Below are 13,716 nucleotides of genomic sequence, written 5' to 3'. Positions count from 1 at the left end.
AGAACTTAGGAATGCGTTACCTCTTTTAGGTAGTTTTGACAACCTATTTATAGGTGCACTAGGGAATGTGTCTGGTACTTCCCTCGATGTGAGAATGTGTGTCAGTACATTGTATCTATCTTTGAAGATGACCACCGTGGGTGGAGTTAATGACAATACCCGAGCAAGCAGAGAGGGGTTGCCGAATCGGCATTTTTGCCAGTTGGGTTTTTCATGTCTCCGGCCACCGATCCGGTGACCGGAGCAGAAGGAAATTAAGCCGGAGATCACCAACAAGGGTCATTCAAGAAACTTACGGCGGTGTGAGGCAAATTTCATCTTGTTCTGGAAGCATAAAGGGTGTCCCAATATCAGATTCAAAACCACGCTCTCTGAATCGTAAATCAGCAATAGCGTCAAGCAGAATAAAAGATACTCAAATTTTATTAAGAAGGAAAAAAGTCAAAGAACCATAAAATTGCATAAGGTTTTGCAGGAGGAAGTAACAACTCACCTTTTATCCTGTTTTGACTGGTTCACAGGGGTAGCAATACCTTCCTCATTAGTTCGTTCAGTAATCTTTTCCAACTGTATCATGCAAATCAAAGACACTTTTATAGTATGATCCAACAATGACAGAATGCAACAACTTTTCGCAACCTCAGAAAAAAAAAAGTCTCACAAGTAAAAAAACTGTAGGATCAATATAAAGTCCTCACAAGTAAAATACTGTTTACAAGGAAACAGCACAAGAAAACTGGGTCACAAATCTAATAGACAAGAAATATCAAAGAACCTTATTAATGAAGAACGTCATTCTGTTAGATTTTAACTAAAAAGGAAAGAACCTTATAAATGTTCAATAACTGGTCAGAATTACTAAAGGATCAGGTCGTTATAACTTAACATCGCATTCCAATTGCAAGAATTTGCAGCGCATTGGCAATAGGTACACTTAGTAAGATAATAGATAATCAGAACAATCGACCAGCACAAAGCTCAAGCATAACACTAGACCCCAAAACACTCGAGGTATGAACCACATAGCTATCAAACAGCAGTACGAAAAACACTTCAAGGGGAACCACATAGCTAAGAACAAAAGAATATCCTTCAAAATAAAATAAAAATAACAAAAGAACATAATATAACTCAGTATATGTCAACTTGTACTGGCAGTCTGGCATTACCTTATCTAAGCACATTTTCGTATCACTGTACGTGTAACATATAGACGTCACTCACTAATTAAGTCGCATTCGGTAGAAAAGCTTGTCTCCCATTGCCTCTATACCAGTTCTTACTTAACTTTGTGGAGGAGCTAGTATATAACAGTTAACAACTTAACCTAGACGACCATTATTTTGCAATACATATAACAGTTAACAGCTGCACTCTAGTGTCCTTATTTAAGTCGTGAAGAATCGTTTCTTCTTCCTATCGAGTTTGTGAGTTTCAATCGTTCTACGCCAATAGTTATTGAAAAGTACGTCCTTCTGCTCGTACTTTCACAAATGTACAAGCACATTTAAAAAAAAACAAAAAAACAAAAAAAAACCCAAATTTACACACGGTAGGTCAACAAGAGCAAGATCACTGTATACATTTACCGAAAAAATGTTGTACTTGATTTGGGGTCAATGTTAAAGATATTTCTCTAAAATCATGTACACACTATTTGGTTGGAAAGCAACATCGAGCGGCATTCCATCATTTCCATGCTTCAAGGAAATCCAATGTTTTAGATGTTGTACATTCTAATGTGTGTGGCCCCATGCCACAAGTTTTCTCAGATGTGCAAGATACTTTGTTACTTTCAATGATAGTCATTCCCATAAGGTATGGGCTTATGCACTAAGGACTAAAGATAAAGTGCAGGAAGTATTCAATCAATTTCATGTTGGAGTTGAACGAGAGACTGACATAACTCTGAAATACATTTGCATTGATAATGGGGGAGAATACATGGGGGCGTTCAGACACTACTGCAAAAGTAACGGAATTAGGCATGAACGATCTATTCCGAAGACTCAACACAACGGAGTGGCTGAGAGGATGAATAAAACTATTGTTGAAAGAATCAAAACAATAGTATATCATGCCAAGTTGCCTAAGAGTTTTTGGGGTGAACCTCTAATGATTGCGGTTGTTGTGATCAACCTTTCTCCCTGAGCCCCATTGAATGGTGACGTGTCGAATAAGTTTTGGACCGAAAGGGACGCCTCATACAATCATTTGAAGGTATTTGGCTGCAAAGCATTTTTTCATATTCCCAAAGATGAAAGATTGAAGATCGACAGTAAGACAAAAGAATACATATTTTTTGGATATAGAAATGAAGAATACAGGTACAGGTTGTGGGATCCTGTCAATAAAAAGATTGTCAGAAGTAGAGATGTTGTCTTCTTTGAAAATCAGAACATCGAAGATACTTAGTAGATTGAGAAGCCTAAGAAACCTAGAGAATTTCCTATAAGTTCGGATAAAGTTCCTCCGTCAACAAAGCAAGATAGCAGGAGAGAAGCCAGAGATGCCGATGATGTAACAAATGATGCAATGATTGATGGTTTAGTTGATGATACAACTGATAATGAGGAAGATGCACCAGGCCCTCGCAAATCAACCAGGGAACACAAAATCTCAAAGATATACCCTCCAAATGAGTTTGTTACTCTCACATATGGAGGAGAACCAGAGTTTTATGAAGAGGCTATGACCGATGACCACAAGGGGGGAGTGGTTGGAAGCCATGCAAGAAGAGATGCAATCCTTGCATGAGAACCAGACTTATGACTTGGTGGAATTACTGAAAGGTAAAAGAGCACTCAGAAACAAATTGGTGTATAGGCTGAAGACTGAGGATAATAGCACACGACCTAGATTCAAGGCAAGGTTGGTCATTAAAGGTTTCAGTCAGAATAAGGGAATTGACTTTGAAGAAATTTTCTCGCCCGTGGTGAATATGACATCTATCCGGGTGGTACTTGGTTTGGTTGCAAGTTTAAAGCTAGAGATTGAACAACTTGATGTGAAGACGGCTTTTCTTCACGGTGACCTTGAAGAGGAAATTAGATGGAGTAGCCAGAATGATTCAAAGTCAAAAGCTAAGAAAATCTAGTCTGCAAACTGAAAAAGAGTTTGTATGGACTAAAGCATGAATGGTACAAGAAGTTTGATTCCTTCATGATCGAGAAAGGATATCAGAGGACAACTTCAGACCATTGTGTATTTGTGAAGAAATTCTCAGGTGGTGACTTCATCATACAACTCTTGTATGTTGATGACATATTGATTGTAGGACCAGATGGTGACAAGATTAGCAAACTGAAGAAAAAACTCAGTAAGTTTTGCCATGAAAGACTTGGGACCCGCAAAGCAGATTCTTGGTATGAATATTATTCATGATCGTGAGAATGAGAAATTGTGGTTATCACAAGAAAAATATATCGAGAACGTGTTGAAGCGGTTCAACATGGAGAAAGCAAATCCAGTTGCTACTCCACTTGCTAGTCACTATAATTAAGCTCAGTTCAAAGTAGAGTCCTGCAAGTGAGAAGGAAAAGCAAGAAATGACGAGCATGGCATATGCCTCAGCGATAGGAAGCCTGATGTATGTTATGATGTGTACAAGACCAGATATAACACACGTAGTTGGTGTAGTTAGTCGGTATCTGTCTAATCCAGGAAAAGAGCATTGGAATACTGTGAAGTGGATTCTCAAATATCTCAAAAGTACTTTCAAAATGGGTTTACGTTTTGGAAGTGGGGACCCTAAACTGATTGGCTACACATATATAGATATGGTCGGAGATGTTGACTCGAGAAAGTTTACATCTGGATACCTGATTACATTTTCAGGGGGAGCTGTCTCATGAAAATCAAAACTACAAAAATGTGTTGCTTTGTCAACTACATAAGCCGAATTCATAACAGCTACAAAAGCCTGCAAATAAATATTATGGATGAAGAATTTCTACATGAATTGGGCCTGTAAGCAACAACAATTTGCTCTGCATTGTGATAGTCAAAGTAAAAACTCGAGTTTTCTAGTAAGCTGCTTGTTTGCAAGTGTTTTCCGATTTTTCTTGTCACTGTTTGCTCCAAAAAAAATTTGTTTTTGAGATTATTCATGGGAGTGATGGGACTCTCATTCCTAATTCTATCACCCTTAACCCTAAATCCCTAATCCTAACCATTTACAGGAGGCATTCAAAAATCACAAGCATATATATCCTCCACGATGGAGAGAGACTTGAGCTGGTCGTGGAAAATCGAGCCCGATGTCCTGTTTGAGAATCTCGAATAGACACGGGCGGGAATCAAACTTGAGGATTCTGATCGCCAAACAACCCCATCAGACTTATCGAACATGTCCTCAAAGAAACCCAGCAAGATGAAAAGGGACGTGTACTGTTATTAATCGCTCACGCCATCCAACATGAACTCTTTAAATCTAAGGAGATAGACGTGGAGGAGACAGTAAACAAACGTACTCACCGCTTGGTACCCAGTACCCACTGGCGGATCCAGCCTAGGTGAGTTTTTGAGAGGTTAGAAAAAAAAACTCATCATATGTATACAAATATACACTAATATAATTGGTATTCTCAATTCTTACTATGTACGAGTAGTTGTGATTGTCTCTGAAATGCTATTTAAACTTTACCACAAAGTATAAATACTACTGCATTTGGCTAGAACAAATTATTAATAATTTCGTATTCGAATCCTTTTGTATTAGAACCAATTAGCTAAAAAAGATAGTATAATTAGTTGATAGTGCCAATAAGATTTCGTTTGAAACTCAAAGATTAAAAGTCTAATGTTGATGATGATGTAATATGTACGAATTAGTATATAGTAGTTCACAATAGTTAGTGTATAATCTAATTTTTTTGTGCTTAAAAATATGATATCTTGTTCAGATTCGTTGAAATTTTTTTCGTTACAATTAACTCAGGTTACAATTTGATCCTGGATCCGCCACTGCCAGTACCCACGATGCGTGGAGGTTGACAACAACGATATAGAGCATTTCAGCTTGGTGACTGAGTATGATGATTTTAAACTTTCACCGGATGAGAATGAGGATGAGGAAGAGAATAATGAAAAGGTGGAGAAGGCAGAGGAGGAGGAGGAGGAGGAGGAGGAGGATGCTGATGCCGATGCTGAGAATGAGGAGGAGGCAATGCTGGATGACGGGGTTGATGATTATCTTGAACAGAAAAAAAACAGCCATGAAGAAGTTTGAAGAAGCAGGCATCAATGAATTAAAGTAACAATGCAATATTATGGGATGCACTCTTGAACAAGGTCAAGAGCAGGAAATATTAAATGCAATGGTTTCATTTTTACTGAAAATAATTTCAGAATTGAATATGAATACCGCATGAAAGTGTTAGTTAAAGATTTCATGTCACGTGTCAAAGGTTATATTTCTAGTACTTGCGAGCTGAAAGAATTGGGGACGGTGTGGGAAGGAATCCGAAGGATAGACCGATAGAGCAAAACGTTCGAAAAGGAATGGGGAAAATATAAAATAATTCTTATGCGGTGAAGGTGGATCGAACACCTGACCTTCAGATCTTCAGTCTGACGCTCTCCCAACTGAGCTATCCCCGCATGTTTGACTAAGAAGCTCATCTTTAACATTTAGACTGTTCTAGCACGATTTCTACAACCGTTGCCCGAGAATTTTTCTTCGAGAAATTCTAACCAGCAGCCTCAATGCTCCTAGACTTTGTAGTTCCCGGTAGATAAGCTTTGCATAAGAAAACATCAGAACTCAAAATTCGCTCTTGCAATATGGGAGAAAGATTGTCTAGCGATACTCATTCAATTGTCTAGCTACCGCAAATGTACCTGGGCACTACTGCGGAAAACACAGACCATATACAAGCTTTCATACAAAAAGAAATGGTCGATCTGGTGCCATCCCTCTTAATACTAACTGGTAAATATTGCGCTTAGGTCAGAAAACTCCCCGTTTCGGAGTGTTTCTCATGGTCATTTTCACAAGTTTAAGGCCACCTCCATTTTGCCAAGCACCGCGAACGGGCAACCCTTCAGGGGGATCCTTGTCTCTATCTGTTTTTTCTTCAATCAGGCCAGGACCAATTTCAGCATCACCTATTTCTGCTAGTGCTACAGCATCATCACCGAGGCGGTTTCTGAGAAACTTGGGAACCTTCTTTTGTTGCTTGTTAGCTACTTTCTTTGAGCTGCCACCAGCTGACTGAGAACCATTCTGACCTATAGGCACATGATTTCCCAAATCCAGGTTGATCTGTTCATCCTCAACTGATATCTTCGACTTTCCTTTGCTAGAGCGATGGTCATTCTTCAGTACGACCACTGCATCTTCAACAGGGGGTTTACAATTCAACTTTAAAGCATCATTCGAACTAGTGATTCCATTATCTGTGCATTTCTCCTTGCCTTTCTTAGAACTGCTCTTTGACTTTCCATGAGAACCACTGCTCTTCATATTGAAATTGTAAGTCTCAACAAGCTCTCTTCGCTTCTCGGCATCAGGACACAGTTGAGCTAGCTCAAGAACTAAGTGTGACAGGCCAAACTGATCCACAGAAGCCAGATATTCCCCTGTATTAATTAAATCCTTGCGGTACATTCCAGACAATTCTTTAAATGTAGTGAATTTGTTCTCATCAAATTCTAATGCATCACGGATTTTTTCTACAAGGGACTTGTTGGCAGTCTGAACGTCTCTGACCTTGGGAATAATTATCCTACTACTTGCAGGTTCCCTAATAGTTTGAGTAGCAGATACAGAAGGAAAATCAGAGTCTATCGATCCTCTCACAACAAGGTTTGGGGCTGAAGTAGAGTGGCCAACCTTACTAGTGCTAGGTGACTTCCCTGTACTAAGAAAATTGGAAGATACAAGACCATTAGCTGCAGCTTGTCTAACTGGACCAGGAGTTGTATATCCGGAAAGCATAGTCCTATTACTTGTTGCAGTATTACTCTGGGAAACTACAGGAGAACTAGATGATGATAACTGCTGAGAACTACTGACAGATGATTTAGGTTGACGACTTGCTGTGGGCCAAGCTGAAGAAGAATTCAGGACATGTACAGTATTAAGGCGACGAACGCGAGAAGCCATTGTGCCACCATCCTTCCGTTCAGAACCATTTCTAAACTTCTGTTGCCTACTACTTCGAGCCAGAGGAAGTGGAGGGAAGGCTGATTCTTCTGCTAGTACATTAGGAGAGTTTTCTCTTAAAGCATTAGAGCATCTTACAGATGACTCAGTCTCTGTAGTAGCTAATGACTCAAAACAGCTAGCAATAATCCCAGAGGAGGATGTATTACAAAACCTTTCTGCATTGGCTGTATCGACACTAGCTTGAACAGTCAGGGAAAGTTGATTATCTTCAGCATTAATATCACCATGTTCTCCACCAGGGGGTCCATGATGAGTCTCCTCATCACTTCTCCTACACCAGAAGCCTATTGGTATCTGGTTTAGACAAAAGAAAATACACATGATCACATTGGCATCCTAAGAATGAGTAAAGCTTAAAGAATGCAGTAGATACAGGACATGGCTTCAAAATACCTAGAACCATTAGGAGACAAGATAAAGCAGGCAAAAGTGTAGAAGAAGTTATCAGCTAAGACTGAAATCAGTCATATTATACAAACCTGAAGAGCAGCGCTACGCCGGGAGCGAGACATGTTCCCTCCATGTTCTATGGCATTATGCCTCTACAGATATAAACTGAGTCAGAGCCATCTCAACATAATAAGTAAAACACAAGTGTATTTACATAATGTATTAGAATTTAGAAGTCCAAATTTAACAGCAGACAAGAAGGAAAGCAAAGACCAAGTTTTAAAGTATCACCTTCATTTCAGATTCGGTTGCAAAAACAACAAATTTTTTTGTCAGGCAGGCATCATCCTTGCATAAGAAATGCGCTTCTTGAAAATGAGCCTGTAAAGTAGACTTTATATCAACTACTGAGCAAGAGTATAAAATTGTACTTGCAACAAGTTATTCCACTTATTTTAGTATTCAGAGTTATGAAAACTGACCTCCAAGTTGTCATAGTCACTGTAGTGTTTATACTGGCCTGGACGCTGCCTACATCATAGAACATAGAAATTACAGTCTGATAAAGGTCTGCAATAGGCACTTACCCTCTCATAAACAAAGAAACTTACCTTTGGCATATATGACAAGTAAAATGCTCGGTAGTCATATGCATGTACAGCTCATTTTCTCCATAAAATGGAATTTTGCAAAACTCACACATAGGGTGTCCACTAAACCCACCTCTTTCACTCTCACTGCCATCTACCTCGGAATCACCTGTCGCTGTATGCCATTCCAATTGTGCTTTAGTGTATAACTTTTGCTCACAGATGAATATCTGTATTACAACTTAATGTCAGAGACATCAGGGTGCAAAAATTAAGTGAATGAAAGAAGAGTTTTGGCAAGACATAAAAATAAGTATAAAGACTCCAAAACAAGATAGACATATGACAAGTATTGACAACATTAGAATAATATCTCATGTCTAAAGCAATATCAACCTAAGTATAAACCCTTCAAAACGAGATAAACATACAACAAGGTTATGATGATGCATTACGTCTAAAGCAATACATGTCAAATGATCATAATCAGAATCAGAAATGCATATCCTGAAAACCACATTGTAATTCTGAAAAAGATCTATTTTGAAGTACCACATAATTTGATGGAAAAGATATATTATGAAAAGTTTCATAAAATATGTCTCACCTTCCTTCCCTCCAAGCACAGACTGCACATGAACAGCCTATGCCGATGAATCAAATGACTTTTCAGCTGCTCAACATTTTTAAATGCCCCTTTTTTCTTCGACACTTCACTCCTTTGTTCAGTAATCTTATTACAGAGACTACATGATAGCCTGCACATGGCCTTTATCATCTTGTAATGATCAACATCATCAAAATAGGATTGTGTCCCTTCATGGTACCAGTAAGGTCCAAGTTGACCCTCCACTAGAGGAGCTGGAAAAGTAGAAAAGTCATTTATCATCCTTGTATAGTCCCCTAACGCCTGGAGACATGAAACAGACACAGATGACATCATGTAATAGCATCAAAACACATCCAAGATATGTACATAACATGTAAAATAAAATAACAGCAATCAACTGTCAATCTAGCAGTATCTTCACATCATTTATAAAAAATTTATTTAATCTTATATGCATACCATAATATTAGCACTCATCTTCTTCAGTATTCTCCACTACCAAAAATATGGAGACAGGAATAAATCATGGAATATAATTAACTTGTAAAATAAGAAACTTGTTATGAGGATTGATTGGATCCAACAAGATAGGTTACATAGCACATTATAACCCTGGAAAGTACATTAAACTTGTTTGGCATGGTAAATCTACATTGCACCAAACCGAAAACCATGATGCGCAGATCCTAACTTTCTACGGTAGCAGTGATGATGCCTGACCTTGGTGACAAAGACAATCTTAGATTCACTCTTGCAAAGGCAGCAACGGGAATCACCACAGATGAAACGGAGGCGAACAATGCAGGTGGAGCAGACCTCCCGATGGCCACAGGGCCCATAAGCAACCCATTGAAGTGTCTCAGCACAGACAGCACAGCTATCGTCCATTGTTTTTCTTCGCTTTTCTGCCAAATAACATGTATAAATTTCAATAATGTCATGCAGTGTCCTAAACTATGGCCCAGAACTCAACATAAAAACTCACTTAGAACGTATAATCATCAGTTCATCACAATAATCCATGTCATCCCAAACCTATGCAATGAGCTAAAACCCAACCTCATTAATCAACTAAGCTTATCAAAACCACATTGTATAAACCTCTATCACAAATTGCTTATATCCCACGTAATAAAACAGTAATGCACTTCAATACAAACACAACCAAATAAAAAAAGAAACAACTAACCCCAAAACCCTTAAACAAGCTCATTCCTAAATCACCCAAACCCACATTTTCCATTTCAAGCAAAACCCACAAAAATTCCAGCTCTTCCAAACATGCCCAGATCACAAACATCATAAAAATCCTATCTTTACAGCTAATTCTCAGAGATTGATAGAGAAAACGAACCTCAGGACCCCTCTGTGGACTCTTTGAGAACAGCCCAACGATTTGTGAGAGTAAAAATATGGGATCACTATTCAATTCACCAAAGCAAGAATTTGAATCCGAGTGAAATTGGAGGTTTGATTTTTCTCAGCAAACAAGGAGATCCATGTGATTAAACCTAGGGCACTCTCTTGACTCTCTCTCTCTCTCTCTGTTTCTCTCCGATTACAAATTATTTGGGTTGGAATCAAAAGGGTCTAAAACGACGTCGTATAGGGTTTTTCCATTGGGATGAAACGACGTCGTTCAAGCGTGGCATTTAAATTCCTTTTTGCGCCGTACTAATTTGGTTTTCCCTCTAAAAAAATTGTTCTCCTTTCCTACTCTATTTTTTTCTTATCAAAAGTTTTTTCATTTTCTGTGGTCAAAATATCTCATACATTCATAAGGGTTGAATGAATTACCCGTTTTAATAATATTTATCTCCACGACATTCGAATTCGTCCTTTGTATGCTTCAGATATCAAGTATACGATGATGCAACCTTTCAATATTTGACATACGACAACCCTTCGAACCATTGTATAATATCTTGTGAGATATCGGTGTCGATGAATAGAGAATGACTCTGTTTTCTTGCATATTAAGTTCGATCTCACAACCATGTATCAACCGGTCAAAGGACTATTGCCACTACTAGTCTACTACTGTCTGGTTTAGAAATGATTATGTTTTTGTTAGCAAGAGTCATACATTGGGAATAAAAGTTGAATTAAAGCACTTCAAAATTAAGAAAAGTTTGGTTGAAATTTAAACCTAATGAGTAAAATTTATCTGTTTATACTTCTCAATTCTCACTAAACCATAAAACGTATGAATTTTATGAACAAGTGTATATGATCATTTTTCTTGTACGTGAAGTCTTCAAAATAATTTGCAAGTGCATGTGGTCACTTGATGTACGTATTGTTTCTGATTATTAGCCAAGTTTAAAGACTGGTAACTAATTAGTGTAACTAGTAAAGAGTAAGTGCCACAGGGCCACAAGGACAACGTACTATCTTACTATCTTAAGCTTGGAATGACTAGAATAGGAACATTTTATCATTCATATATATGGTCTCAAGGCTTGAGACATTGCTTAACATATTCTTGTGTGATTGAGACCTAAAAACATCGCCCATGTGAAATCTTGAAGAAGCGACATCAATGAACCAACGTACAAGTTTCGAACTCCCCAAAAGCCACTTGATTGCTTCATTTACGTTTCTGAAGCTGGTTGGTGACCAAACTCACAATTGCTTTGAAGATGGACATGCATAGACGGACAGTGTTAACCGGCCTAATTACGCTAACATGATCGTACTTCAGATCTTAATTATTTAATGACCAAGTGACCAACAAAATCTTATAATTAAACGTCTATCGTACATTCATACTTCAGTCTTCATACTTCGGATGCCTGGTCAATCGTTACAAACTTGGGAGTCACTGTTCTTGCTACAAGCAGGCTAGCTAGGGCTACATGTTTGTCTCTTACGTACGGATCTTGGTATTCAACAAGCTAGATGTGTAATGTACTGGGTTTAATTAACTTACTCAATTAAGTTGAATGAATTATTCGAACACCAGATCGATAAAAGATCTCTCAGGCATGAACATAACATGGCCATTTATCATATTGAAAGAGGATAATCAGCTTACTCAAACTTTTCTCTGGAATTGCGCGCTAGTCTTTTTGAATTTTCAACAAGATCATGATTCTGAGTTTCAAGAACAAAATCTCAGAGAGAGAGAGAGAGAGAGAGAGATCACACCAAATATGATTTGATTAACACATAATAACTTAACCGTAACATATATTTCTCAAGGACTAGTAGATCTGTTGATGCACTTCGAAGAAGAGCATCAGTACTAGTCTTGACTCTAGACTTACCAATGCTTAAAACCCGAAACCCTAAAACAGATACACCGACTGAGATCAGGAACCAACTAAAAACATCACCACTAAACCAAACACAGAACCATAACTACTTAAACACCCCAATTACTAGACCAGTACCAAACTCAAGACCTTTTTCCATCCATATCCAGCCAGCCAAATCAGTTATGTGGTACAATTGGAACTGAACCAGAACCGAAAGAGCTACCAGATCCTATACCGCCACCAGGAATAGTGGGGAAACCACCGGCAGTAGGGATACATCCACCAGGGATTGTGCAGACGCCTGATGGGCTGAACCCAATTCCAGTAACAATGCCTGGACCTGAGCCTGGGAAGAAAGCACCTCCAGCTCCTCCGTAGAAGTTCTGTGGATGCTCAACTTGCTCTTTGGCCTTCATCACTCTCCCTTCAGCACCCAAAGCCAGAACCACTGCAACAGTGGTCAGGATCACCAGAAGGACCTTACTCACTCTCTCCATCTTAAAGCACTCGAATCTCTCTTAGCAATGACAAAGCTAGCTCTCACACTCTTTGTTACACGTACAAGGAAGAGTTGTTTAGTCATATGACGCAAGGGCCGCTTCTTTATAGTGCATAGGGTTTCTATTTCCGGAAAAACTTACTAACACTTGGCTTACCCTTGAGGGAGGGTTTAAATTCCTTGATATATATGGATCGGAACACAAATGCAGGCTTATAACATTACAATTACACATATGACCTTATCAATGACCTTGTTCTTGCCCTTCTATTGATGATAAATTGATAACCCTAGCATTCCATGATCTGAATCCGTAATTTCAACCTTGGCTATTCCTGAGTGTTTACCATCTAAATTTGTAATATTAACGTGATATAATGCTAATAAGCGCGCTAGGTTGTAACAAACCATAGTAAAAATGGTAACAAACTAAGAGGATGCATAATTAAGGACCGTCATCAAGTTGCCAATTCACTGAATTCAGCATATTAAACTTCTGTGACTAGGGTAGATTTGGGAATAGCAGTGTCTTTTTAAATTGGGCAGTTGGAATTGTCGAAGTCTCCCACCCCTGTAGTAAAAATGGGGTTGTGAACTGGTGTAGAATTTATGATGGTAATACTGTCATACTCATACCTAACAAAAATTGGAAGGACTAAACCAGCTAGCAAAGCAATGGCCCTTAAATCCCAGGACACTGACCTTCACCCTTTACTTTGTCTTTATTAACTTTCCAGTCCCATGCTAAATCGTATATTTACCCCGTACAGCTGGCTACTGATACATTTCTATATATACAAAGGAGGAGCCTCAGACCAAAAAAAAAAAAAAAAAGAGGAGCCCTTTTGTAACGACCCCAAAATTTCGAGCTTAAAAACTCAAAATTCTAAAGTCGTTAAACACCAAATAATCTCAAATAAATCGAAATCATTAAAGCGTAACAGCGGATCACATCTGAGTTTAAAATATAACTCAGTCAAGCCGATTATTACAAACCCAAATGATAATTCAACATATAACAAATGGAATTATATAATCCTCACAACCTCACAATTTAAAATCACACACACAATCCACGCTGGAACCTCACCACGACTGGATGCGATCGACTCCGAGTCTTCGGAGTCGTCACTCAATCACCACTACTCAGCACCTGCGGAAGTATCCCCTACACCATTGAATTTGGTGCACCGGGA

At 38.6% G+C, this 13,716-nt stretch overlaps 1 protein-coding gene and 1 non-coding gene across 2 annotated transcripts; both read right to left on the bottom strand.

Annotated features, from left to right (window-relative positions):
* Positions 1 to 5,528: 5,528 nt before the first annotated feature.
* Positions 5,529 to 5,601, bottom strand: TRNAF-GAA (transfer RNA phenylalanine (anticodon GAA)). Its single transcript has one exon. It is a non-coding gene; the product is annotated as a tRNA-Phe (tRNA).
* A 246-nt stretch (positions 5,602 to 5,847) lies between these two features.
* On the bottom strand, positions 5,848 to 10,300 carry LOC126799722 (E3 ubiquitin-protein ligase HEL2-like). The gene is made up of 8 exons (XM_050526979.1): positions 10,116 to 10,300; positions 9,482 to 9,666; positions 8,759 to 9,061; positions 8,173 to 8,381; positions 8,044 to 8,092; positions 7,853 to 7,942; positions 7,651 to 7,713; positions 5,848 to 7,465 (listed from the first exon to the last, which is right to left on the bottom strand). The coding sequence occupies exons 2-8, from the start codon at positions 9,647 to 9,649 to the stop codon at positions 5,951 to 5,953; spliced, it is 2,397 nt and encodes a 798-aa protein (XP_050382936.1). The 5' UTR covers positions 9,650 to 9,666; positions 10,116 to 10,300; the 3' UTR covers positions 5,848 to 5,950.
* Between the last annotated feature and the right edge of the window lie 3,416 nt (positions 10,301 to 13,716).

This window comes from Argentina anserina, chromosome 6 (genome assembly GCF_933775445.1).
Source record: "Argentina anserina chromosome 6, drPotAnse1.1, whole genome shotgun sequence".
Taxonomy (NCBI): domain Eukaryota; kingdom Viridiplantae; phylum Streptophyta; class Magnoliopsida; order Rosales; family Rosaceae; genus Argentina; species Argentina anserina.
The sequence above is the reverse complement of the archived record's forward strand: the minus strand, read 5'-3'. Positions and strand labels throughout refer to the sequence as shown.

What these genes read in the sequence shown, in the direction of transcription:
- LOC126799722 (XM_050526979.1), bottom strand. Translation starts at nt 9,649, where the DNA reads ATGGACGATAGCTGTGCTGTCTGTGCTGAGACACTTCAATGGGTTGCT. An exon ending in TGTGCTTGGAGGGAAGGAAG is followed by an intron (nt 8,382 to 8,758) that starts GTGAGACATATT and finishes GTTGTAATACAG; the next exon opens with ATATTCATCTGTGAGCAAAA. An exon ending in GTGACTATGACAACTTGGAG is followed by an intron (nt 7,943 to 8,043) that starts GTCAGTTTTCAT and finishes TCTACTTTACAG; the next exon opens with GCTCATTTTCAAGAAGCGCA.